Source organism: Equus przewalskii, chromosome 3 (assembly GCF_037783145.1).
Source record: "Equus przewalskii isolate Varuska chromosome 3, EquPr2, whole genome shotgun sequence".
NCBI classification, from domain to species: domain Eukaryota; kingdom Metazoa; phylum Chordata; class Mammalia; order Perissodactyla; family Equidae; genus Equus; species Equus przewalskii.
Genome location: NC_091833.1, coordinates 107,104,128 through 107,129,383, shown reverse-complemented (window position 1 = coordinate 107,129,383; position 25,256 = coordinate 107,104,128). Strand labels below are relative to the sequence as shown.

The window sequence follows — 25,256 nt, the reverse complement described above, 5'->3', positions numbered from 1 at the left end:
ATATTGTATTAAAAATGTTAAGTACTTACAGAGATTGGGAAACTTACATTTACTTGCCCTATGTAAAAATTTCAAAACAATTTAAAATGTAAATCTACTGGAGCAAACACAGATAATCCTAACACATTCTTCATAATTTTTAAAGTTTTGGCAAAAAGCACACAGGGGTTTCCAATGAATTTGTGAAACAAACTTCCCTCCCATTTGACAATTTACGTTCTCAAGGGAGTCCCGGCTGGAAACGTCCAGGCAGCAGGTGCCCACCTTCCCTTTTCAAGGACACATCACGTCCTCAGGACCTGAGACTCTAAGTGTGTCCCAGGACCCACAGCACAGGCACCTCTGTTAGAAAGGCAGACTCTCCAGTCCCAGCCCAGACCCACTAAATCAGAATGTGCATTGTAACAAGGTCCTCAAGTGACGGTACGAAAACTAAAGGCCAGAAGCACTGTTACCAGAGCCGGTAGGAAAGTACTGTGTACTGGAAGCTGGCAGTTGTGTGCTGTCGCCCACGCCTGTGCGGGCTGGGAGCTGGACTTCCGGGCAGTCAGTGAGGGCCTCACCTCAAGCATGTTGTAGATGATGTAGAGCTTGATGACCGACTGCCCCCGTATCAGGTGATACATCATGGAGTAGTCGACATAGTGCATCATGAAATAGCAGATGACCAAAATGACGCCCTTCAAAATGTCACACACCTGGGCAGGCTGGAGCAAACGTCTGTCCCTGAAACATATAAAAAGGAATAAAAATATGAGTTTTATTTAATATGTTCCCCAAATAAATCATCTTTACTGGACATACACTGGCATATAAAGCTAATGAGAATTAGGCTGATCTTTTAAAAACTTCAAACTAACAAGGGAAGTTACACTGACTGACACTCAACAATGTGCAATTTCCTGCCCAAGTTCAGACTATGAAGATATTCAACCAGAACAGCTATTAGAAGTGGGCAGCCTCACCAAGTGAACACCGAGGGCAGGCGTCTGCTAAGAGGGCTTTACAGCAGTGAGTGGACTGCCATGGTTATGACACAAGCCTCCACCCCTCACAAAGCCCTACAGCACGCTGGATCAGCCCTCTTCACACAATGTTAGCATTCTACGCACACTGCTTTGTATGTGCAGTTTTTATTTAACAGCATAACAGATTCTTCCACATGGGGTTCTTAAGGAACTCATATTTCTATGGCAGTGTAGTGTTCCACTGTGTGGATGCACCATAATTTATTTAATATATCACCGACAGATTTCTAAGTCTTTTGCAACTATAAACCATAATGCAATGTATATGTCATGGTTCATATATGACAGTGTATCTGTAGAATAAATTCCTAAAATTGAAATTTCAACGTTATGTTCGCTCGACATTTTGATAGAAGCAGGTGAACTGCCCTCTTTAGAGTTGTATCAATTTATACTTCCACTGGAAAAGCATGAGAAAGCCTGCAGCCCACGTGCAAGGATTCAGTGTTTGATCAACTTGTGGATCTTTGCCAATCCCTGGATCTGGTGAAAAATGGTATCTAGCACAGTTTCAATGTTAATTTCTCTCATTGGGAGACTGACATCTTTATATATTTAAGTTATTTATATTTTCCATGAATACTCTCAACAATCTTTTTCTTACTGGTTTGTAGGATAGCTTTTATATTACAGAAGTTAGTCCTCTGTGACATGAGCTGAAAATAGTTTTTTCCTAATTAATGTGAGAGGAATCATTCCTTACTTCTGAGGTCAGAGTATTAAGAGCTAAATCTAAATTATGAACGGGAACATCTTACTAACACAGCAAAAATACACGAGAAAAGAAGAAATTTAAGATTTCTTTCACTAGATACAAAATTACTGTGACAAGAATGGGAAAGATGCTCTAAGTCTACCGCAGGCTGATTCCTCAGGACAAAAATGGTCAGTCTCCTCTTCTGGCAGCTGTTATGTATAGTATAATCAATAAAAAGCCTCAAGAGTTTTCATTAGGAGCTGCAGAATCTCTTCATTTCCACCTTCGTGACAACATTCTAGCAGATACCTCAGGGGTGACCTCAGTTTCCAGCTGGCCATCAGCGTTCTGATCTACTTATTTGGTATTCCTTGGCTACCTATTCACTGGCGCTCTCTCTAATCCTAGTCCACATTCAACGGGCTCTTTCTGTCCAAAGACCCTTGTAGAGTTCAACAAGAAATCTGTAAGTTTTCCAAATGGCCACCTGGAACGGTGTTTTACAAGATAAGGATGATGCACGCAGTGCCCATTCTGTGAGCAGTTGATACAGAACCTCACTGTTGTTTTCTACAATGCACACTGCACATGGTTTCAGCCAGGGATGAATGTGATCTGTTTACAGAGAGAATATGGGATATTCGCAAGTCCTGAAAAGAGGCAAGTTCTGTGAAGACTGTGTTCCAGGAAGGACTAGAAGTAGATGGGAAGACACTGGGCTGAACAAATGAGCCCAAATGGAGACACTGGTCAGAATCTTCTAAGTCAGACTACATGTCTTGAGACAGGCATAATAAACTGAGCGAAATTACTCTCAGCAGTTAAAGCTGAAGCTTTGGGCAAAACTGCATCAAGGATAAAGTTGATCAATCTCTACCCTCACTTCTCTGCCCCTTTCTTTTCTCCAGGCCATTTGTCTCTCCCAAGCAAACTCTGGCCCTCTTCTCCTCAGGGAACCCAGAGGAATCCTTATCTGTCATCTCCAACACCCAGCCCAGGACACAGACCGCTGCCCAGAGCTATCTGACTGTCAAGGGATTCCCTGCCCTGACACGCACAAGACTAAAAACGGAAGAGGTATTATATTTGTCAAGAGTTGAAGGTAAACAAATTTTTAATTCAAACAATGAGACAAGGACATATCTTGAACACTCTCGGGCTCCTGGCCTATGTATGTCTGTCTCCCCTGGGCTGGCCAGGGGACAAGCTGAAGCATCAGCCTGGAGGACTCCACCCAGCTGCTCCTCAGAAGTGCGGGCACAGCTGAGCGTACGCTGACAAGCACAAATCACAACGGTGTGGGCCTGTGCATTTGAGAACTAGAGGTCATGTTTTATGAGTTAAAGAAAATGATAGGAACGAAAACTAGGACGGTATTAATGAATTTGCATTGATTACCAAAATGATTTTGATAACTAATTAAAGTAGAACACTAGACTGAGAGTTTTGGGTACTAGATTGGCACCTAGTTAGCTAAGAGATCTCAGTCAAAGCAATTTTATTTAAGAGATAAAGGGCTTTTTAATATATATATATCCAACTGTTTCTTTATAAACATCTGCAACAAAGCAACGTGTTAGTATATCTATGGAGGAATATTATATTTAATACAAACTATTGTTAGAAATTAGAGCTCTACCAAACATTGCAAATATATATCCCAAAATAACACAATACCACACATTTTAAACCAAAATCATAATAAATAAAACTTAAAAATTTAGCATAAACAACCTTAATTTAGCTTTATCTTGTGTAGGAATAAACCAGGTTGTAAAAACAAGAGAAAAGTTGTAAAAACAACAGAAAATTTGTAGAAACACCCTATACTACAATCCACAGTTACTACATGGCAGGCACCATTCTGGGCTCTTTGCATATATCCATTTTAGTTTTCACAATAATCCGATGAGGACGGTACTATCCAGCCCAAGTTTACAGATGAGGCAAAGAGTAGCCAAGAACATGCTTGCAACCTGTACAGTTAATAAGTTAAGAAACGGACAGCAGTTAAGAAGTGGGAGCAGGGACCTGAACCTTGGCACTCTGCTCCAGAACACATCTCTTCATTACCATCTATCTTTCTAGACTTTTCTCTAAAAGCACTTTTAAACTTACAGGAATCAACAATTCAGTACCTTTTATCTTTCAGCGTAATTTAATACTGTATAATTTATCACTGTACTGTCGTCCTTCAGAAAAATTGTGCTAAAAACCAAGTATATCTACCATTTTTGCTCTTGATTTCTAAAAAGAGAAAAAACAGGACTATATTCCACTGGATCCACTGCTTTTTGTGCCTTTCCTTCTCTGGTGATAATCTTCCATTGCTAACATCATAATTGATTGCTACAGAGATGACTCTGATTTTCAAAACTAAGAAGTATTATTCAAATCAAAAATAAAAGCAGCAGAATTCTTAAGAAACAAGGGTCTTGTTTTCATATAAATGTCCCTGTTAATGAAAAAGAAAATTTGCAAAAATAAAAAATTGTTTCTAAGGTAGCATCTAAAAAGACATCTGTACATAGCATGGCCTCTCTGAATAAGAAAAGATCTAACCTCAAAACAAGTTCACCTGGTTAAAACACCTTGAGCCAGTCCCAGTATTTGTTTCCTTCTCTGCTGGGATATTTTTAGATGGCTATCTGATAAGCATTTCAAACCCCATAAGAAGCTTATCCTCAGCTCTGCTAATCAACTCTGAATTGGCCTTTGAACAATACTTTCAGCCCGAAGTTCTTCCTTATAAACACCTGCTAAATAGCAGTTACCGGCAATTCATCTTGCAAATACTGAAAATTCCAAACGAACGCATAAATAAGTGGAGTAAACTGCTGGACAAAGTGAAAACCCACTAATCTAATGTACAGGTTGGCTGCGAGTTAGGCAAGACAAGTAGGATTAAACAAGATATTCAACAGAACTTAAAAATTTTTTAAATTTTCAAGTTAAACTAATCTTAGATAACCCAAATTTTCTATATTTCTAAATTTTCTCTTTTACTCATTCAAGTACTTCCATTGGATTTTAAACAATTATCAATTAAAGTGTTTCAGTTGTTTCAAAGGGCTTGTAGATTTATGGTTCAGAATGATATAATAGACAAAGATGATCAAGGGTAGGCTTTTTCCTCCTCTCTTTAGGAGAAGATAATATACTAAGATTAAAGTAAAAACTAGCAGCAGACAGAAAGATCAGGAAGGAAAAGGAAGCAACACAAAGGAGCAAGAGGAATGGGATAATCTCTGCCTAGTTAAATGTAAAACATTAAATAGGGTTCTCATTTTTGAAACAAAAATCTTTTTATAATTTTTAAGCAAATTTAAATAAAATGGATTAAGATGTTTTCACTTAATTACAAAACTGAAATTTTTAAATCTTAACTTTTTGTAACATACGGTAGAAAAATAATTACTACATGCTTAAACTGATTAAAGTTTTCCTTGGGCTTTAAAATAATTTCAGACTATCCTAGGAAAACATAACTGGTTTTATACAGCTATGTTCAGTGTTTGGAGCGATGCAAAATAAAAACTGCTTATATGGAAGGAACTAGGCTCAGGTGACTGCTGAGGCGTCAGGGATGAAGTATTTGCTGTTAAGTCTAAACCAACACGTATAATTAAAGATCATTTTGTTGAGTGACTTTGCTATGTTAGGGGAGATCACGGTCAAATCTTGCGTAATTGTAAACTAAGTTTTACGACCACGTAAGGACAGTGAACCACATTTTCTTCCGCATATGTCCGTCCTCAAATGGCTATGTCTGCCTATGCTGTTTTGTTTTGTTATTTGTTTCATTATAATTAATATTCGTTTGTACTGATGTCAATTTCGCCAAGCGTATAGAAGGAAAAATCAGGGTTTACTCACCACAAGGAGTCCCTGTGACACCACATTCCACTCTATAAAGGAAGTGAAAGTGCTCCTCCCTTCGGTCTGATTTACGAGAGAGAAAGAAAGAGAGAAGGTTGTAATGTTGCTACGCTACTTAGAGCGTCATGGTGAGGAAACAGGGAAAACAAAACCTGAGGTTACAAAGACTTGCTAACAAAACAAATACACTGCCCTCTACAGATCAGCCACGAAGATCAGCCCTGGTATGAGGAAATAACAGACAGTTTGTTTCCCCAGAGAAAGTTACCAAGAGCTCTCCCTGCATGCATTACAGGGGTGGCCTTAACCACTTGGGGCAAAATTAAGGCTTACATCTAAAAAGAGAAAAGTCTATTTTGTGTGTGTCTGTGAGAAGTTAATTTTAAGTAAAATTATCTTGAAGGAGGTGAAGAATACAGAGGAAACCCAGCAGGTTAAGAAACTCTGAAGTATTTGAAATTCATAGTTCTTCTGTGAGACAAGAGTTCCTATGGGGTATTCTCCAAAAACAAAAAAACAAAAGAAGCCATCAACTCAAATAAGAATTATGCCTCAAACAGAGGTGAGAGATCAGAAAATTTGCTTGCACATATTTTATTTGCTCTAATAGTAAAAGAAAAATACTCCAGCATTTATTACTTAAATCTACTCTATACTTATTACTGTCTAAAATGTTTTAGGCAAAGTTTTTTTAAGAAAACTATCAGTTCTTGGTACTAAATAGTATCGTTCTTCTCTATAATCTCCCTCAACTTTCGACTCAAACGTGACTATATTTCTAAAACACAAAATGAAGTCACAAGTTTGAGGAAGAAAAAGGATTCACGAAAACAGCAGGTAAGTTAAAAACAGTCATACAATTAGTTATTCTTTATTTATTCTTAAGTGAATTTGGAAAAATGATGTCTGATACCTCTTTAGCATACTAGAGAGCAGTCTACTTTTCTAAAAAATAAAATACTTTCCTTCTTCTAAGAAACACAGATACCTCTTATAATGAATCAAAACCATTCTGATTTCCACATCCTTGTCATTAAAAAAACTATCCTAATTCAAGAAGTTTCTCCAACGTTTTTCTAAAATGATACTACCCTGTCTGGGAAAAAGGGAAGAAAAACATACATGAAACCACTTTTAAAGAATCTGGATGTGTTTATTTTAGTCTATGGCAAGATATTTTGGGGCAAAGATTTTTCAAGATTGTTAATTCATTAGCAATATTCTTCCTCTAAGTATTCTTGAGATTACTAAGGACAGATGTAACTTTTTATGGAAGCAGTGCATGCTTCACAGACAACACACACACAACTACTGAGTCAAGATAATTACCCTGCCAACATCTCAAAATGAACAATAATTAACAGGGTCAAAAGCTGGCAAAACGCCCGCCAGTGGAGCGATCGCAGTGAAGGCTGGGTTTCCTCAGCGGCTGCAGGACTGCCCTGGCCCTCCGCCTTAGGGAGAGATGGAAAGATGGAGAGTCTACCTAGTTGTCGGTACTGGCAAAAAACCAAAACCAAAACCAAAAACCATGGCAAGTTTGCAGAAGATTTAGAAATAGGTTCAAAGAATAATTCTAAAGCAGGAAATCTGCAAGGCTGTCAGCTTTCAAAAGCCTCTCACAAATGCTGTACCAGATATAACTCTGCAAGTTGAGGCAGCGAGAACACTAATATCAAACATGCGAAGAGGCAACACGACTGCTCTCCTGCTAATGTGACACTGAAACAAATGGCACCGGAGAGAGCAAAGAGTTACTGCTTTCATGGCGGCACCTTCATTACTTTGACAAATATCCCTTTTCTCCCTTTTTGGGAGTAATTTCAAAGAAGTAAGAAACTAGGAAGATAGCAACATTTTTTTTTCAGAAATAGGACTGAAATACAGGAGTGTGAGTAAAAGAAAACAGAAAAAACAAAATGATCAACTTCTTTGCTGGTCTCTTTAATTTCTTCTTATCCCTTTGAAAAAAGTCAAGTCAGACTGAAGGAAAGAGCACTTTTTGCTTGCTGAAAAAGACGGAACATGAAACAGCTATAGTCAAGACAAATAACCTTTAATGGAAGTAGAGAATGTGGAAGCTATAAGAAGGCAGAATTTGGCTATTTCTGAATAATAATTTTATAAAAGTAAAATATATTTTTATATTCCTAAAATATCTTAAAATCTTAGACATAATATTAACAATCTTGTTAATACAATTTTTCATGTTATATTTCAAATTTCAACTATTTCAAATTTGGTGATTTTAAAAATATTGCTCAAAAAGATACTGTTTTCTAAATTGCTCAAAGAAAACATAAATTGCAACCCATATTATTACTCTCAGCACAAATGACTCAATTTTGATAAAGAATACTCAAGGCACTAGGACAGCAAGGCAGTATTCTCATATTCTGTGTAATCTGGCCTACACTCATGAAGAGTATTTAAAATTGCTTAAGTTCTGTTATATAATTTTAACTGCATTTCACGTTTTATATACGTCATATATTTATTTGTGACAGCATAAAATGTAATTTCTCAGTTGACCCAAATTACAGAAATCGTGTGCAGAGGAATGCTTAACAGAGTCTTTATGCAGCATGTAACAAGTGGCCTTCTAGTGTCATTTTAGCTATAAACTCAAACACAGAACACATTTTATCTAATTTTAAAATGTGACTCGAATTAATTTAGATTGACTAGTATTTTATTAAAGTAATATACAAAAGCAATCATCTTTACTTTATATCTTAGAAGATCTAGAAAAGGTTGGCTCCAGGGACCATTAGCTACTCTCAATAAAGCAAATGGAGTAGAGGATTGAAGATTTCCCAGCTCCCTGAAACATCTCTTTTAGTTTTCAGAACGAACAGTCAAAGACTTCTCTAATGCTACTTTGGTGGCCTGCTTCCGCAAGTGACAAGGGACACACAGAAACGACACCATTCTAGATGCCTGTGCAATAAGATAGGTCTTCAAATAAAAGTCTAAAGAAAGAGGCCCGTGGGGAACACTGGCAAAGCACCACTGTGACTTACTCGGTGGACACCCACTGTAATAACACACCCAAGGAAGGAGCCACTCCAGAAGGGAGAGAGCTTTTAGGTGACATATCCTTTTAATATTTTATCTCATCATGCCAACAGCCACATAGAACACGATGTCTTTGAAAGCCATTCACTGAAAGGTGGCTAGAACACAAACTTGCCTCACACTGTTGCTCAAAGAACAACTAAAAGTAATCTAGCTCATCGTGTACACGTGAACACCGCTCCATGGCATTAGTTATTTCACGCCAGGTAGTTTCACCAAACTATCCAAATTTCCATGTGTCATCCTTGTTAGGCAGTCACACATGAAGATTTATATTTAGTAGTTTTATTAGATTTTCTTTTTCTGGTCTTCTGAAAAGATAACTGAAAAAACCGCGATTTTATTGACCTCCCAATAATGATAAAAGAAAATAGTACAGGGGCCGACCCCGTGGCCGAGTGGTTAAGTTCACGCACTCCAGCAGGCGGCCCCGTGTTTCGTTGGTTTGAGTCCTGGGCGCGGACGTGGCACTGCTCATCAGACCACGCTGAGGCAGCGTCCCACATGCCACAACTAGAAGGACCCACAACGAAGAATACACAACTATGTACCGGGGGGCTTTGGGGAGAAAAAGGAAAAAATAAAATCTTACACACAAAAAAAGAAAATAGTACAGTCATGTGCGGCTTACCAACAGGGATATGTTCTGAGAAATGCACCATGAAATAATTTGGTTATGTGAACATCAGAGTGCACTTACACCAATCTACACGGTACAGCCTGCTACACACCTAGGCTACGTGGTACTAATCTCACTGGACCACTGTCGCACACACAGTTCGCGCTGACTGAAACGTCACTGTGCAGAGCACGACTGTCCATGACATTAGGCTTTGTTACTATTAACATACTGTGCTACAGAGGCCCGCCCGGTGGCGCAGCGGTTAAGTTCGCACATTCTGCTTCGCCGGCCTGGGGTTTGCCAGGTCAGATCCAGGGTGCAGACCCAGGCACCGCTTGTCAGGCCATGCTGCGGCAGGTGTCCCACATATAACGGAGGGGAAGATGGGCATGAATGTTAGCTCAGGGTTAATCTTCCTCAAAAAAACAAAACAAAACAAAACTATGCTACAAATGTCTTTAAAAAGGTTTATTAATAAGAATAAAGGCTTCTTAAAAACTCTCCCAAAGGTATAAAGGATGTACCTGAATATCTTAAAGCTGATGGTTAAATTCCTAAAAAGATCCCCCTATTTGATTAACATGTAATTAATAAAATATGAAACATAATTTTCTCAGTCTGGAAGGTGAGGTTACAGAATGTAAAGTATCACATATAACAACGATGTGATCTTACTTCTAATTGTTTTACCCTATGCAATCTTGCAAAAAAGAATTTTTACTCTTTTCACAATATGATCATGATCAATAAATTCTTCTAATATAAACTGGAAGAATTTCTTCCTTTATTAAAACTGATTAAGGCTCCTTTTTAAAGGGACTCGTGTTTATTCAGTGCTTACTAAACATTAAGTATATGCTCATTTACTACTTTAAAGAGAATCTTTTAGTCTTTAAAAGAAAAAAACTCAATGTATAATTCTGTATATTGACCAATAATTTTGTAACTCAGTTTCCATAGTGAAGTTATTGATAATAATTTCGTTAATTATATATTTTCTATGCTATGGAATAGTCACCTACTTTACAGTTAAATGAAGTTTCACATATTATTGTCCAGTTCAGAATTTTAAAACTTTCCAGAATGAAATGTATTTAGAAAAGTGATGCATGTTAGAAATGTCACTTGGGCAACTATGCTAAGAACTACATAAGAATGTCAGAGAGAGAATGACTAGACTGAGTCATTACTATTCAATACTAAATTACTATTTAGCATTGTACTATTACTAAACTACTATTCAATCTAAATTAATGACTCTGTGTAGTCATTCTATGACACGTTGACGTAACTGTACAAAGAAAGAAAACAGTAAAATCCAAACTACTTCAGACCTCAAAACCAACAGAGCACTAAGATTCATGTAAGCTTAACATTTTCACTTTACTGTTCCTAATCTTGGTAGAGAAGAAAGGGAAGGAAACTAATATTGTTCTGGTCTATTATGAACCAGGCACCATGCTGGACATTCTTTCTACATCTCCCAGTCTTTGTGGTACAAGATGCTGGGCTCTCAATATCCCCTTTATCTGATGGGGAAACAGGCTTAGAGGAGTTAGGTGGTTGACCACAACTCACCAGCTAATTGCTGTTGGGTTGGATGGACTAATCCTTCCCACTAGACAATGGTCTTTGAGAGTTTCTGCTCCCACAAATCAGAGGGAGTCCCACTTGTCATTGGTAACTAAGGCTTCTAGGCCACTAAGACAGTGACTCTCAAATGGGATGGAGGAGGAATCCCTACAGTAAGAGCTCTTTAGGAGATTCTGATATCACCGCCCCAACTCCGTCCCCACCTTACAGATGATGCCCAGGAGGCCAAGGGACTTCAAGAAAACAAAGGCACAGGGCAAGGTAGCAGAGAGGCAAGGAGGCCCTTGACTCTCATCCTCGCCCCATTCTTCTCTCCTATACAGCCTCTTGCATTCTTTTTTTTTTTTTTAAAGATTTTATTTTTTTCCTTTTTCTCCCCAAAGCCCCCCAGTACATAGTTGTATATTCTTTGTTGTGGGTCCTTCTAGTTGTGGCATGTGGGATGCTGCCTCAGCATGGTTTGATGAGCAGTGCCATGTCCGTGCCCAGGATTTGAACCAACGAAACACTGGGCCGCCTGCAGCGGAGCGCGCGAACTTTAACCACTCAGCCACGGGGCCAGCCCCAGCCTCTTGCATTCTTAACTTTATTTTACTGGCCAAAGCAAAGTTCTGGTTCAAAAACATTCAGAAAAAAATGTGCACATAAAAAGTATAAATATTATATAAACATATTATGTAATATTCATTAAAAAGATAAACAGGTTTAGTTTATGCATTAAGGGCCAAAGTGTGAAATGAAACTGTATGAATTATCCCTATCTGCAGAACCTATCCAAGTGATTATTTAGTTTAACTACAAGGAGTAAAAATAATTTAAACATTTAAAATAGTTCATGATTTTAAACTTACCTGAAGCCATAGCAAGGCAGGGTGAAGAGCCTGAACAGTGCCAGGAAAACTCTTAAAGGAAGCAGGGTGAACACGTACAGAAATGCATCCAGGCACAGAAAGATTCCAAAAACCATGAGCTGGATTTTAAAAGGAGAGAAGAAAACAAAACAAAAATAAAATAAATATTTTTTAAATAACTGTAAATTAAAATTTCAAACAGTCAAGGAATTTCTAAATGTTGTGGGAAATTCATTTCTCATAACTTAGCTACAAAAATAAGAAGTTAACAGTTCTACTTGTGTATATGAGACATATTTTAATGAAAAATCCTTTTTTAAAGTACAAGTTTGTAGTTCTTCTCCCAGAGCCTCTGGTTTACCACCTACAGAAGGCAATTACTCAAAAGACAAGTTGCCCTTGACCAGAGCTATGAAACATCTCATGTGGCTTTCTGGGTACTTCCTTAAACTTTAAAGATATTACAGAAAACCTTTCAGATAAAGCTTTTTAACCCTCATTTTACTCTTCATAATTTTGCTGTTACCTGTTCATCAGACTGTTTCATGGACGGGAAAGACTATAATACATATTGACAAAATATTGTTTCTTTATGTTAAAAATTCGTAAAGTGTCTATTCATTTTAACACAACTTCATGTGCACTTGAACTTGCTGTACTCAGAAGGTATTACTCTTAGTTGAGGAGTAACTGCTGATGTTTGTATCTCTCCCCCTTTCTCGTGTACTTGCCACATCCTTCCCATTTTTGGGTAACATTATACATTTTCACCCATTAAATTTAAGACTGTATTTCACAGAAGGAGGGTGAAGTCTTTTGAAGGCTTGGAGAAGGAGTCACACCCAGGCCACCAAACCCTGCTATTGTAAAAGCAGTGACTTTCTGCATGTCTGACACCCAAACATGGTACGATATATATGCCCTCACACGTAACATTCCATGTGTCCTTAGTCAACAAATTGCCCTACATAAACATGGTAAGTAGCTAAAATCCACACTGCTACAGGCAGAATTACATTCCCCTCAAAAGTCACATGTTGAAAGCTTAACCCCTAGTACCTCAGAATGTGACTGTATCTGGAGATGGGGTCTTTAAAGAATTAAGTTAAAATGAAGTCATTAGGATGGGCCTTAAGCCAATATGACTGGTATCCTGAAAAGAAGAGGAAATTACAGATGCACACAGAGGGAAGACAACACAACAACACAGGGAGACAACGGCCATCTACGAGCCAAGAAGAGAGGCCTCAGAAGAAATCAACCCTGCTGACACCTCCATCTGGGACTTCCAGCCTCCAGAACTGTGAGAAAACAAATTTCTGTTGTTTAAGTCACCCAGTCTGTGGTACTTTGTTACAGCAGCCCCAGCAGACTAATACACACCTTTAAAAGAAAGGACACATTTTCTCAAAGAAAAAAAAAATATACATGTATATCTCTATGTACCAGGTTTCTTAATCAGAATATAGAGAGCCTAATAGTTTTGCTTTTTTTTTTTTTTAACAATTTAGACTTAGGCACAACAGTGGAAGTACAATGCTAAACTATGAAGTCATGTGCTGCAGACTACACTTTTTAGTCTTCCCTCCATGACAGTTGGTCAGTCAGCATGCTGTCTTTGTCGTCAGCACAGTCACAGTTTTGCGGCTGTTTCCTTGTTTTACACACAAAGGAATGTAGTAGAAGACTGAACAAGTAAAGCTAGTGGTTTTCGTTACTCTCCTGTCACTGAGAATCCTTTCCCCGTTTGCTGCTGGGCTGCCTGTTACACTCCAAAGGCAGAGACTGCCAGAAACCCACAGTTCCCAGAAGGTATTTCAGTGTGTATGCATAAGGAGACAGCACACCGGGAAGGAGAGTGAGTGGCTGTTATTCCTGTGACCTTATACTGGAAATGAACACATTACTCGTTCATCCAACATCTGCTAAGTTGTTATTATGGGCCAAGTAACATTCTCAACCCAGTGGGCACAAAGCCAGGCAGGACACCAGGATGGGGTTCCTGCCCTCAGCAAGCTCATTCGTATTTTAGCAGAGAGACATCAGCATGTAGACAAAGGAGGTCACTGCAGCGGTTACAGTTGCTATGACAGAACTAAGTATACAGGGAACAGGGGAGCCCTGGAGAGAGAATGGCCAACCCAGCTTGGAGAGATTTAGAAAAGGCTCCATGGAAAAGAGATCCTTAGTGACATCTGAGGAGATGAGGCTGTTGCCACATGGAGAGTGTGGACTGGGCAGAAGAAAGGGGGGGTGAGGGTGGGAGAGGGAAGGAAGCTCTCCAAGGGGAGGAAGCAAGAGCAGAGGAAGAGAGTAAATATGAAGACTAAATCTTTCTCTTAAAGAATAAAAGTATAGTCACCTTTCTTTGGCTTAGAAGAATCTGTATTAGTACCATTTATTGTAAACAACAGTAGCAAAAGTCTAATGGCCTTCCCCTTCACATTTTAAACCAGCCCCATAAACTCAATGGGCAAGCAATAATCTACCGCAAGCTGACCATGTAATGAGGACCTGGAGCTGTCAATACAATAGATCTCAACGTTAAAATGAAAGGAAAGCAAGTGGCTGTGATATAAAGAGATGTCAACAGAGTGGAAAGAAAGCATTCACATATGTGCCAACACACAATACATAAGAAAAGCCTTTCAGGGTTTGGAAATGTGGAGAAGTGAGCCAACTACAGTTCCTATTGTTCAGATGTTACGCATTCCCATAAAGTACAGCATCCTTTTAAATGCTTTACAAACGAAAATGAGAAAATTTCCTTAAAAAGTCAACACAACGTAACCCTGAAAACATTCATCCCTGAAGGAGGTAAAGAAACCCATGCTGGGCTTAGTGTGAGCCTGGCCCCCTACTGATGCTACAGGGCATACTCATTTAATTTACCTGGTGACCCAGAAGTCTGAAGGGGCTGTGAAAGAATGTCTCCTGCGTTCTCGGTCCTCCAGGTGAGGCGGTAACTGCTACTACCTAATCCTCCAACAGCTCTCTGAGGGAGCGATTGTCACCCCTGCCTGACACACAAGAAACCACAGCTCTGGCAGCTGAAGGCCTGCCCAAGGCTGTGGGGCAGAGCAAGGGAACTGGCGTTCCAGCCTGAGTCTGTCTGGTCCAAGGCCCTCCACTCTCTTTGAAGCAATTTGAGCAGAGCAAAAAGATCTTACTCACTATTTTTACTAGGCATAGGGGTTAAAGTAATTTTCTTTGTGCTAACTCATCTTTTGCCAATTTGCCTAGTGTCATAAAGATTGTAGAAATAATAGGCACTTAATGAATCAAACTTACGAAAGGCATGAAAATTTCACATATTTAGATTTATTGCTAGCTTTGAAAATGTTATTAAGAATTAAAAGCTTTGAATAGTATATATTATTAATGAGAATAATGTGTACAAGTCATGCGCCACATAATGATGTTTCGGTCAACGATGGACCACATATACGACAGCGGTCCCATAAGATTAGTACTATATAGCCCAGGTGTGCAATAGACTATACCATCCAGGTTTGTGTAAGTGTACTCCATGATGTTCACACAACTACGAAATCACCTAACAATATTATTTCTCAGGACGCATTAATGGTCCCGTCATTAAGTGACCCATGCCTGTACTTTCACACTTTCAGTTAGCTTGCATGGCATCTTCATAAAATAGGCAATTACCACTTCCTTTTTATTTGGACCAAATAACCATAAAGTATTCAAGCAGTCTTAAGTAATGTCTAATGAAAATTTCCCCTGAAATACACAAGGTGTGACTATAAAGTAAAGAAGTCAGTGTCATGTGCTACTCTGTTTCCCTTTTGAGAAATACAAAAAATCTCCTGCTTTCCTTTAAATGCCACTTGAAATCCTAAAATCTATACAATTGCAGCTAAAATTAAAGAAGCACGATGCTTTTGGAACATGCCTCTCTAAATCATAGGTGAAAATCTATCCTACTAGTTGACAGTCATGCCTTGTGCATAGGATCCTTATCACTCTCATCCCATTTCTCTCTCCTCTAGTACTGCCACTCCAGTCCCACCTCACTTTATCCACTTTGTAGATCGTGGTATCTCACCCTCACGGGGAAGCCCTTATAATGAACATGTCATCTTTTGAACCAGCAATTACATAAATAAAAAAAAGCAGAAAACCAAAATATGGCAAAGACAAAAACATAATGAAAATGCTTCACTGCATTTTTTGCATACACTGCAGACAGTGAAATCATACACTGCAGTTTTTGGCTTTTACCTCTTTTCCATTCTGTTCTTTTTCCTGGGGATGGAAGACAAAATGCTACACAAGGTGTTCTGTGAAATCTTTCCAGGGCTAACTCATTCTTTGATTCCTTCCCCCTTCTCTCTCTTCACCAGGTGTCTGTTCTACACTCTAGCGTGCCAGAGACTGCAACAGCTGGATAAAATTTATGTTCACTGTTTTAAGAAGTCAAAGTCTTTCAAAGGAGCTTAATGCCCAAAGAAGAGGATTCAAATTCTGACCACAGCCCACAGTTAGAAATACATTTTACATTGCCACTCACACACACACATTCACAGACACACTCCAAAACCCACCAGAAAAGTTTCACCCAAATAATACTGTTACTCTATGAAATACAGGGTGATATTTCTACTTGCCTTTTACAAAGCAGTTGTGGTCTCACTAAACTCACGACCCACTAAAGGGTAGTAACTCACTGTCTGAAAAACAGGTTCCCAGACAGGCAGGCTGGTTGGAACTTACCAGGCAGTGAAGACAGTTCCAAGTGGCTACCGGGAGCTCTGCAGAGAGTACCCGAGTTGAAACAGACCGGGAAGGTCTTTGTACAAACAGGAATGAAAAGCACTGAGACACAAACTGCAGATACTCAACTTAAAAATATTTCTCTTACTGCCACAACTAGAAGGACCTGCAACTAGGATATACAACTATGTGCCAGGGGGATTTGGGGAGATAAAGCAGGAAGAAAAAAAATCTGTTAAAAAAAATATTTATTTCTCTTAAAATTCAGAGTAATGACGTATAAAAACTTACACAGAAAGATAATTATCTCAAAATAATCTGCTTAATTATGAGGTAAATCTTGCGATTCTTCTTTGGAATAAAAAATACAACTATAAGGGAAAATGATCAAAGACAGAAACGTTTGCTGGCCTTTCTGCCTCCTTGGAGATCTTGCCTGGAAGGACTTGGAAGCACTCTGCAGTCCCTGGACAACACAGCAGGCAGTGGCCGGGTGCTGTGCGCGGGGCCTGTGCATGCGCCCTCAGTCCATCTCCACTTCCACTCTGAGAGGTGGGTGCCGCCACCCTACCCCTCTGCAGTGTGAGTCAGGAGCCTACCCAGTGTGTGAGCAGGAGAGGCAGGGATGGACTTCAGCCAGTCTGCAGAAGACTTGGCTTCGAATACTGAAGCACTGTTTCCAGTAATGACACTTGTCACTCACCCCTCCAGCCTCAACCTTGGTACTGGATTTGGCCTTATGTATATATATGAGAAAAAAAAAAAGAGATTTAACATACGTTTTTAACATCTGAACTTTCAATGTTAAGAAAACTATGAAATGGTAATGGTTCTGTAACACTGTCAGTCAACAAAACATCACAAGCTAGTGAAAATTTACGCAACCAGCTCTCACCACATTCACCTTGAACCTACTAATATTGCTCTTCATCATTTGAAAAATACTAGCCTCGAAAGAAATAAACAAATAAAAATGCCAGCCTCTCTGCGGAGAATGGAGCAGGGTTTTCCTAACCTTTTTAAAATCTGTTTGTCTTTTTGAAAAAAATCTCCTGCCTTCCTTTTAATGCCATTTGAAATTCCAAAATAAATGAAATGTTATGGCTAAAATTAAAGTAGCACAATGATTCTGGAATATGCCTTTCTGAGTTACACAAAGCATCTTCTGGTAACTCTAAATACCATCTCCTCCACCTCGACCGCCAAACAGCAGCTGCTGGTCAAGGCTGCTGGTCTGGAGTGTTAGTCGGGAAGGAGGAGAAAAGCAGGAAGGAGTATCTCCCTTTCCTGCCCCTGATCTCACTTTTTTTTTCCAGGAGGAAGGCTAGCCCTGAGCTAAGACCTGTGCCCATCTTCCTCTATTGTATATGGCTTGATGAGTGGTGTAGGTCTGCACCCAGGACCCAAACTTGCACACCTGGGCCACCAAAGGAGAGCACACAGAACTTTAACCAGTCGGCCACTGGGCCAGCTCCTGGTCTCACTTTTTATAAAGCTGTGGGTCCACTCCTGTAAGAGCAAAGAGTGTTGTGCACAATTCTACACTGGGGGATAAAAGGTCATCAGGGAAGGACACTTTCCCCAGGGAATTCACAACCTACTGAGGTGGATACAGACTATGTGGTAAGTGCCGGATGACTGACATGCTGTGGAAGCGTCAACAAAGAGCGTAGGTCTGTGTAAAGGGAGCAATGGCATTAAGGAATGTGCACCCAAGGGAGGGAGGAACAGAGTTAGCAAAGATCTCCCACAGAGGAGACAAGACAGGCACTAGATTTTGCTAGGCACAGTAAGGAGGAACAGAATTTCAAACAGAGAAAAACGTTCAGAGGTGCAATGTGAGTGGGAGGCTGTGTGGACAGAATGCAATCATTATACAAGAGGGACAGAAATCATCTTCATTTAATTACTAAGGAGCACTAACTTTATCCTATGTTTGAGAAGTTCTCAAGAAACCCCCAGGCAGGGATCCACTATAAGCACAATGTCAAGGAAAATGGGTTACCAGTAAGAAAGTTTACAAACGACTGACTTTGAAAGCAATTACTGCTTCAAGTCATCCCTATCATACAATCACTTTTATTCATCTGAATTCAAAAATTCATATCCCTAGGAAGTCTACACCCCAGAACATGGCGGACAAAGGGATTACCATGAGCCAAGTACTTTTACAATAGCTAAGGTTACAGAAACAGGGAACCACGGAAAACAAATAATCACAACGTACACCTGACATATATTTAACACGAGGATTAAATTTCTTAAAGGGTAAAAAAATGAACTGAGGAATTTCACTTGCAGAAAGACTACGCACATGGAAAGGTCTTGAGATGTTCTTGCTTCTCTTATTTTTAATCCATGTTGAATATGGTTATATTCTAAGCACTTGACCCTTGAGGCAGGGACCACGACTTTCTATTTTGCAAGGGACAAACAGGGTTGTGACGCACAGGCTGGGTGTGCCCTTGGGACCCTGTGGCCCATGTGAGAGTGGCGCTAAAGAACAAGGGCATTTGCAGCTGCTGCAGGCAAAGGGGACGTGCTGCAGGCTGCGGTCATACACCTTCTCGTTTCCATCTGCTTTTCAGGAGTGATCAGCAGCATTACAGCAGACTGAGAGTAAGCAGAGACAACAGTTAAGAAGGAGAATAAGAGACTGAGTGAGAGATCCCCATGGGCTGATAGAGCACAATGCAAAGAGAGGGGAAGAGAGAGATTTAAGATTATCCCCAAAGCTAATGTGACAGCAATAAGTTACTAATCCACAAAGATAAACAGAGCCCCACAGTGCCAAGTTCACAAATTGTCTTTTAAACATATCAGTGAACGGGGTAGAGGCCTGAAGTCTGTGTCTGGTTGTCGTGGAACCATCTGATGGGTCCCATATACCCAACAGGAAGCAGGGCCTACACCAGGCCAAGGAGGTGCTGGATGCCTGGGGGGCTCCCCCAACACCTCCAAGCCCCACTTCTGGAGGGAGCCGCTGGTGCTGCTGCTAAAATGGCCCTGTCCCCTGAGAGTTAAGAAAGGTAAGACAGCTGCAGACGGCACATGGACGCCGCTGTCACCACTGCTACAAGCACTGGCGACAAGCCTGAGAGAATGGAGGAACACTAGCCAAGGCTGCTGAGCTGCTGAGCTGTGAGGATCCCCACGGCTCTCCTGCTTCTCAGCAGCCGCATGGTGGAACATCTGAGGCAGGGTGTGTCACAGCCGAGAGCTGCACCATGAGAAGGACGATTACCCAAACATATTTTCATGAAATTAGAAACTGAGCAGTACGTCCAAGAAATCACTGCTATAAATATAGGTCTGAGTTAATAAATACTCCTAGTTTCACAATGAAATCCCAGGACTGTTTCCTTGAAATAAAGGTGACACATGGGCTATGACTATGTTTTCTTACCATACACTCACATTGAGAAACAACAAAAAGGCTTTATCTGATATTTTGATTAAGTTATTTTGAAAGGAACTTCTTGAGTTATTTTTTCCTAAATGGTACCCCCTCTGACTCTCAAAAAAGCAGAACTACGTTACCCCACTAGTCATGTGAAATTTTCCTTTGTGTGAATCTTTCCATTCGCTCCAGCTTCCTCTGTTCCATGTAGGCAAACTCAGTCAGAGTTACGGACTATTAGCCCTTCTGAGATCATCCAGCCCAGCCGTCTAATCTTAGATGAAGAAAAGCAAAGCCAAAGGAGGTTCACGGCCTGGCTTGGGCCGCTCAGCTATTCCTTGCAGACCGCAGATGAGAAGCTAAGGCTGTTGAAACCTGACCCCAAATCTTCCCGTGTGACAGTAACCTTTCCTCTTTCAATAAGAGCAAGAGCCTATGCCCATAAATAAAAATATTCTATACCTATAGCAGTATTTATTCCATACCTGCAACCTGACAAACTTAAAGCTTATAAAACTTTACTAAATTCTTAAGACAACAAAGTAGTTCCACTTAGGACTAAGCAGTTGAATTCAATTTTTTAAAAAATGTGTTAACTACCACATACACAGCATAATAACAAGGACTGCCAAAAAGCACAGAATCACAAGGTAAAGAAAAGTGAAAAACATTTTCATTTTAGTTCCATGTTTTATGATAGGCAAGGTTACATAAACATATGCAACCAGAGAAAAGTAGTTTTGATAAAAGCCTTCATAATAATCACAACCTATATCTGACACGCATTTAACAAGAGGAATGAATTTCAATAAATCAATTGATTTTAATTTGAAGAAAGATTACGACATGGAAAGATCTTGAGACTTTCTTGCTGCTTTATTTCTAACCCATGTTGAAGACTGCTACGCTAATTTTTCAGAAGCAGAGCTCTGAGGGGTGGCTGACCGAAGTGCCATTCTCAATCTGTTTCTCCCTTTGTTGGAAAAGTATAATATTCACTGTCCTAGTCTCCCAGGTGCTGGGGACGGCTGTGTAACTCCGTTTGGCCAACAAGACATAAGCAGAAGGAAGTATGCCGGGGCACTTGTGGGAAAGCTTTTAATTCTTTACACAGCGACAGTCGAAAACAGTGGCGCTGTCCCTCTCCTCTTCTTTCTGATGTAACGCAGATGCAACGCCTGAGGCGGCAGCTGTCATCTTTCTCTTAAAAGGCAACAAGCAAGAGGACCGAAGGCCAACTAGCCTATGCTGGTGAAACGGAAAGATAAAAAGGCCTTGAGGGGGCCGCCCCAGGGACGAGTAGTTAAGTTTGTGTGCTTGCTTCAGCAGCCCAGGGTTTCGCTGGTTCGGATCCTGGGTGCAGACACGGTGCCACTCATTGGGCCACGCTGAGGTGGAGTCCTGCATAGCACAACCAGAAGGACCTACAACTAGAATATACAACTATGTACTGGGGGGGGGGGGGGGGGGGGTGGTTTGGGGAGAAAAGGAAGAAAAAGAAAAAAGATTGGCAAAAGATGTTAGCTCAGGTGCCAATCTTTAAAAAAAAAAAAGGCCTTGAGTCCATGCTGGCTTCATTAATCTGCTGCATAATTGAGATCTCCTTTCTCTAGATTTGTTAAAGAAAACTTAAAAACTTATTTGCTTAAGCCACCATTAGGTGTTCTGCTACACACACAGCTAAGAGTACTCCTAAGAAATACATTTTAATAGTTTCCTCCCAAAACTAGTCTAAACTCTTTAGCCTGACATTCAGGGTAACTGGATCCAGCCTACCCTCCCAGCGCACCCACCCTTTCTTGTGTGTACCTAACAATTCCCCATCTCTGGATCTTCCTAGCATACCCACCCCAACAGATGTGCACAAGCACACACCCCTAAACTGCATGCACAAAGTCGACCTCTTTTGCTCATCACCTTGCCATTAGCTTCATGAGTCTCAGGTTTGTCTCTGTGGTTCTACACCGTAAAAGTGCCTGAACATCGTAAGTACTCAAAGACTGAGAAAATTAATAAATAAGGGAATGCGTGATCTGTATCTCTCTAAGTTAGAATTTAAATATATTTGGGAATTTTGGACAATACCATGGGGAGCATGTCTTTTCTATTTCCTGCAGTTCTGGATTCACACAGATGGCTAATTTTGTCCATGGTGCAGGGCTAATTGTTCCTATGGAGTCAAAATACAGAATATACACTCGCAAGTTTCCAGCAAAACGTGGGTTGGAGGTGAGAGCCGTCTGGCTGTCGGTGAGACTGCCACAGCGGGCAGGTGAAGGACCAGCACTCTAACAGTCCCCGCAGCTCATGTAGCTCATACAGCTCAGGAGGCTGTGGAGGGATTGAACGCTAACTCATCTGAAGTGCTCAGGACCGTCCTAGCACCTAACCCTTATCTGATAAATGCTGTTTGTTATATTGTTAACACAGAACTAGATGCCAGAGGGGGGATGTAACTGGCCAGTCAAGGTGGGGTGTGGAGTAGTGAGCACTCACTCACCAGCAATTTCCTCTCTAGGAAACTGGTGATCCCTGCCCAGCTACCAAGAATCTAGTTAAAGCATCCCTTGTCTGTCCTAACCACAAGCTCCAGTCATGTGCCTGCTGAGGCCAGCCTGTAGAGGGCGGGGCAGAAAATGTCAGGGTGGGAGGGTGTGTCAACTCTTATGGCCATCAGCTAAATCCTTCATGAAAGAGAGAAGCTCTCCTCTGACACAGCCTGGAGGAAAGGAAAGGGGGAAGACAGTTTTCCCTAAAGGCTCTTTTTACCTGTGGTCAGCAATTCAAGGTGGCTGAGAGTCAGAAAATCACATCCCTTGCAGGGTTAGAAGTCAAGTTTAGTAACAAAAGAAGGAGGAAGATTAAAAGTATAACATGAGAAAAAGCAGGACCCAAGGGAACCTCGAACCCAGGCCTCTCCCAATCACCTCCTGCTGTCCTGGGTGCCAGTACCTGTACCCCACTGCAAAGAGACGTCCACTGGACAAGAAGCCTTCCAAAGGATTCTCCCAAGCAGAGCATTCCCCAATTTGCTGAAGTGAGGACTGCAAAAGATTTTAAAACACTTACACAGGGCTTACCACGTCATTAATATACAGATGAGAAAGCTGAGGCACATGGACAGAAGTGAACTGCTCAAGGCCTCACAGCTAATAAATTGCAGAGCCAAGAGTCAGGCCCAGGCAGGCTGGCTCTTGAGGTCATGCCCTTAACCACTTCGCAACCTGCCTCTCAGTTTAGAATGCAGAGAAAGTGTAGCTCAATCTCCTCAGTCGTATGGAAGAGAAAAACACAGCCCCCCAAGTGGACCACAAACACAGTTAGTAGCAGAGCTGGGACAAGAAGTGCAGGGGGAAAAGGGATTTGTGGTGGAAAAGAAGAAATGCTCCCCCAAAGCCAACAAAACAACAAAAATTTTATACTTTTACATTAGAATGAGAAGTTCAAATGTGAAAAAAGTGCTAAGAACTAAAAATACTATTTTAAATATATAAGCAAGTCACCTTTATTAAATACCAAGTACAATGTGTTTATCCACTGACAATATTACACAAAAATCCTGGGATTTTTTTACATTGGCAAACAGGTTTGGTAAGAGAGATTGAGTTGACATTTCTCTCGACTTTAAAGTATCAACATTAATTACATGTTTTATACTATTTGCAACCCTACAAGCAAAGTGCTTTTTAATCATCAAGTTTCTCTTCCTGAAAAGCCAGGTGAAAATATCATAGCATTTACCAAAAAAACAAGAAAAAAAATGAGTTAAGGTATTATACATTAGAACAGACAACATAAACACAAATGAAACCAATAAAAAATAAGTTATTAACATGAATGTCTAGACATGCCTCCCAACTCTTACAATAAGAGCCTACTCATGCAAAATAAAGGCCTCAGAGACAGCAGAGGGAATTCACGCTGTTCTGAGACACGTGAGCCTGGAATTAAACAGAAACCTAACTCTGCTTTCCTGTACATTTCACTTAGTTTTAGAAGTTAAGACAAAACTGTTCTAAATCGAAAAATAGGACATCCTTTCATACTTTTTAGGCAATAAAACTTCTGAAGTGCTGTTCTAAGACACAAACCAAATTTTCCCAAATAGGCCTAAAGCTAAAAGTGTCTGTCATGGGAAACAAACAGGATTAGAAAATTATTACAATTGTGCATTAGCAGTGTTAATTCAACTTTTCTGACATTATACATTTTACATATATACAAATGAAACCAAAGTTTCAGGAAAAAATACTTATCCTTGGTACAGGCAGTCCCTCATACTTTTTCTACTCTTTTCTTAAAAAAAAAAAAAAATCCTAATTGATTGCAACTTACCATATGGGTTACTCTACCCATCTGTGGTCCCATAATGGACCATAGTTAGAAAAACACCGGTTTGTAATATAGTCTCACAAGGCCTGTGGGCATTTCCCCCAGAAGAGAACTTGACAACTTAATACTCACAATAACAAACGTGAAATGCTCATAAGTTTCTGTGAGAAATCTACCCAGAAACTTGCTTGCTATCTCAATGTTGCTGGTAGGAAAAAAAGAATGTGTGTATTGAACCTGCCTCTGATGAGGTGACAGAATTATGAGGGGATGTTGCTGCTGCTCATTATTTCTGCCACAGGAGAGGTAATAAAGGGGATTGACGGACACCTCCCCAATCTGAAACAGTCCCCTGGGTGTGCCCATTTAAAGTCTGGCCTGGGGTTACAGGCAAATCGCTCTGTGTTCCCCCCAGAGAAAAATGGGAGTTCAGAACTGCTCAGGCAGGTGGGAGAAGAACATCCCCTGAAAAGGGCTGAGACCAGAGGCATAACCTCAATCTGGCTCACATCGTCCAGGACAAGAGTACAGGCCCCAGAAGACCATCCCTGCGGCTGCCTCACACTTCCATCCCTGCCTTATCACTGGAAGAAAAAGGGAGTTTTGGAAAGCAGGGTGAAGTGTTTTAAAAGACAAGAATTAGTTAAAAATTCTTTTTGGCAAGCAGAAGAGACATTACCCACCACCCCTACAATAAAATCTTAAATAAACTCCAATATACAAAACAAACGTGCTACTGCATTTGGGAGGAGTGTTGCCGACAGCGCCCCACACACTCCTCTACCTCCATCCTCACCCACCAGGTCCTTGGCTCCGCCATGGACCCTAACAAAGCAGCAGCACAGTAACTAAGCATATCTAATGATCCTGACCAAAGGCAGCAAACTTTCATTGTCATATTTGTTCCCTCTCAAATCTCCCTTGCTCCCCATCTCTCTGAACCTCACCCTAACACGTACTGACCTTCCTGAAATTTCAGCATGTGGCATGCCACCAAGAACTTATGTAAAGCAACATTTCTAAAATTATCACTCCACGT

At 40.4% G+C, this 25,256-nt stretch overlaps 1 protein-coding gene across 1 annotated transcript in view; it reads right to left on the bottom strand.

Moving 5' to 3' along the window:
* TAPT1 (transmembrane anterior posterior transformation 1) overlaps positions 1-25,256 on the bottom strand; it is a 61,756-nt gene that overhangs the window by 23,727 nt on the left and 12,773 nt on the right. Inside the window, exons 3-4 of the mRNA XM_070613107.1 lie at positions 11,749-11,867; positions 564-726 (exon numbers count right to left, since the gene is read on the bottom strand). Of these exons, the coding sequence (XP_070469208.1) occupies positions 564-726; positions 11,749-11,867 (282 nt within the window). The remainder of the gene's footprint in view (positions 1-563; positions 727-11,748; positions 11,868-25,256) is intronic.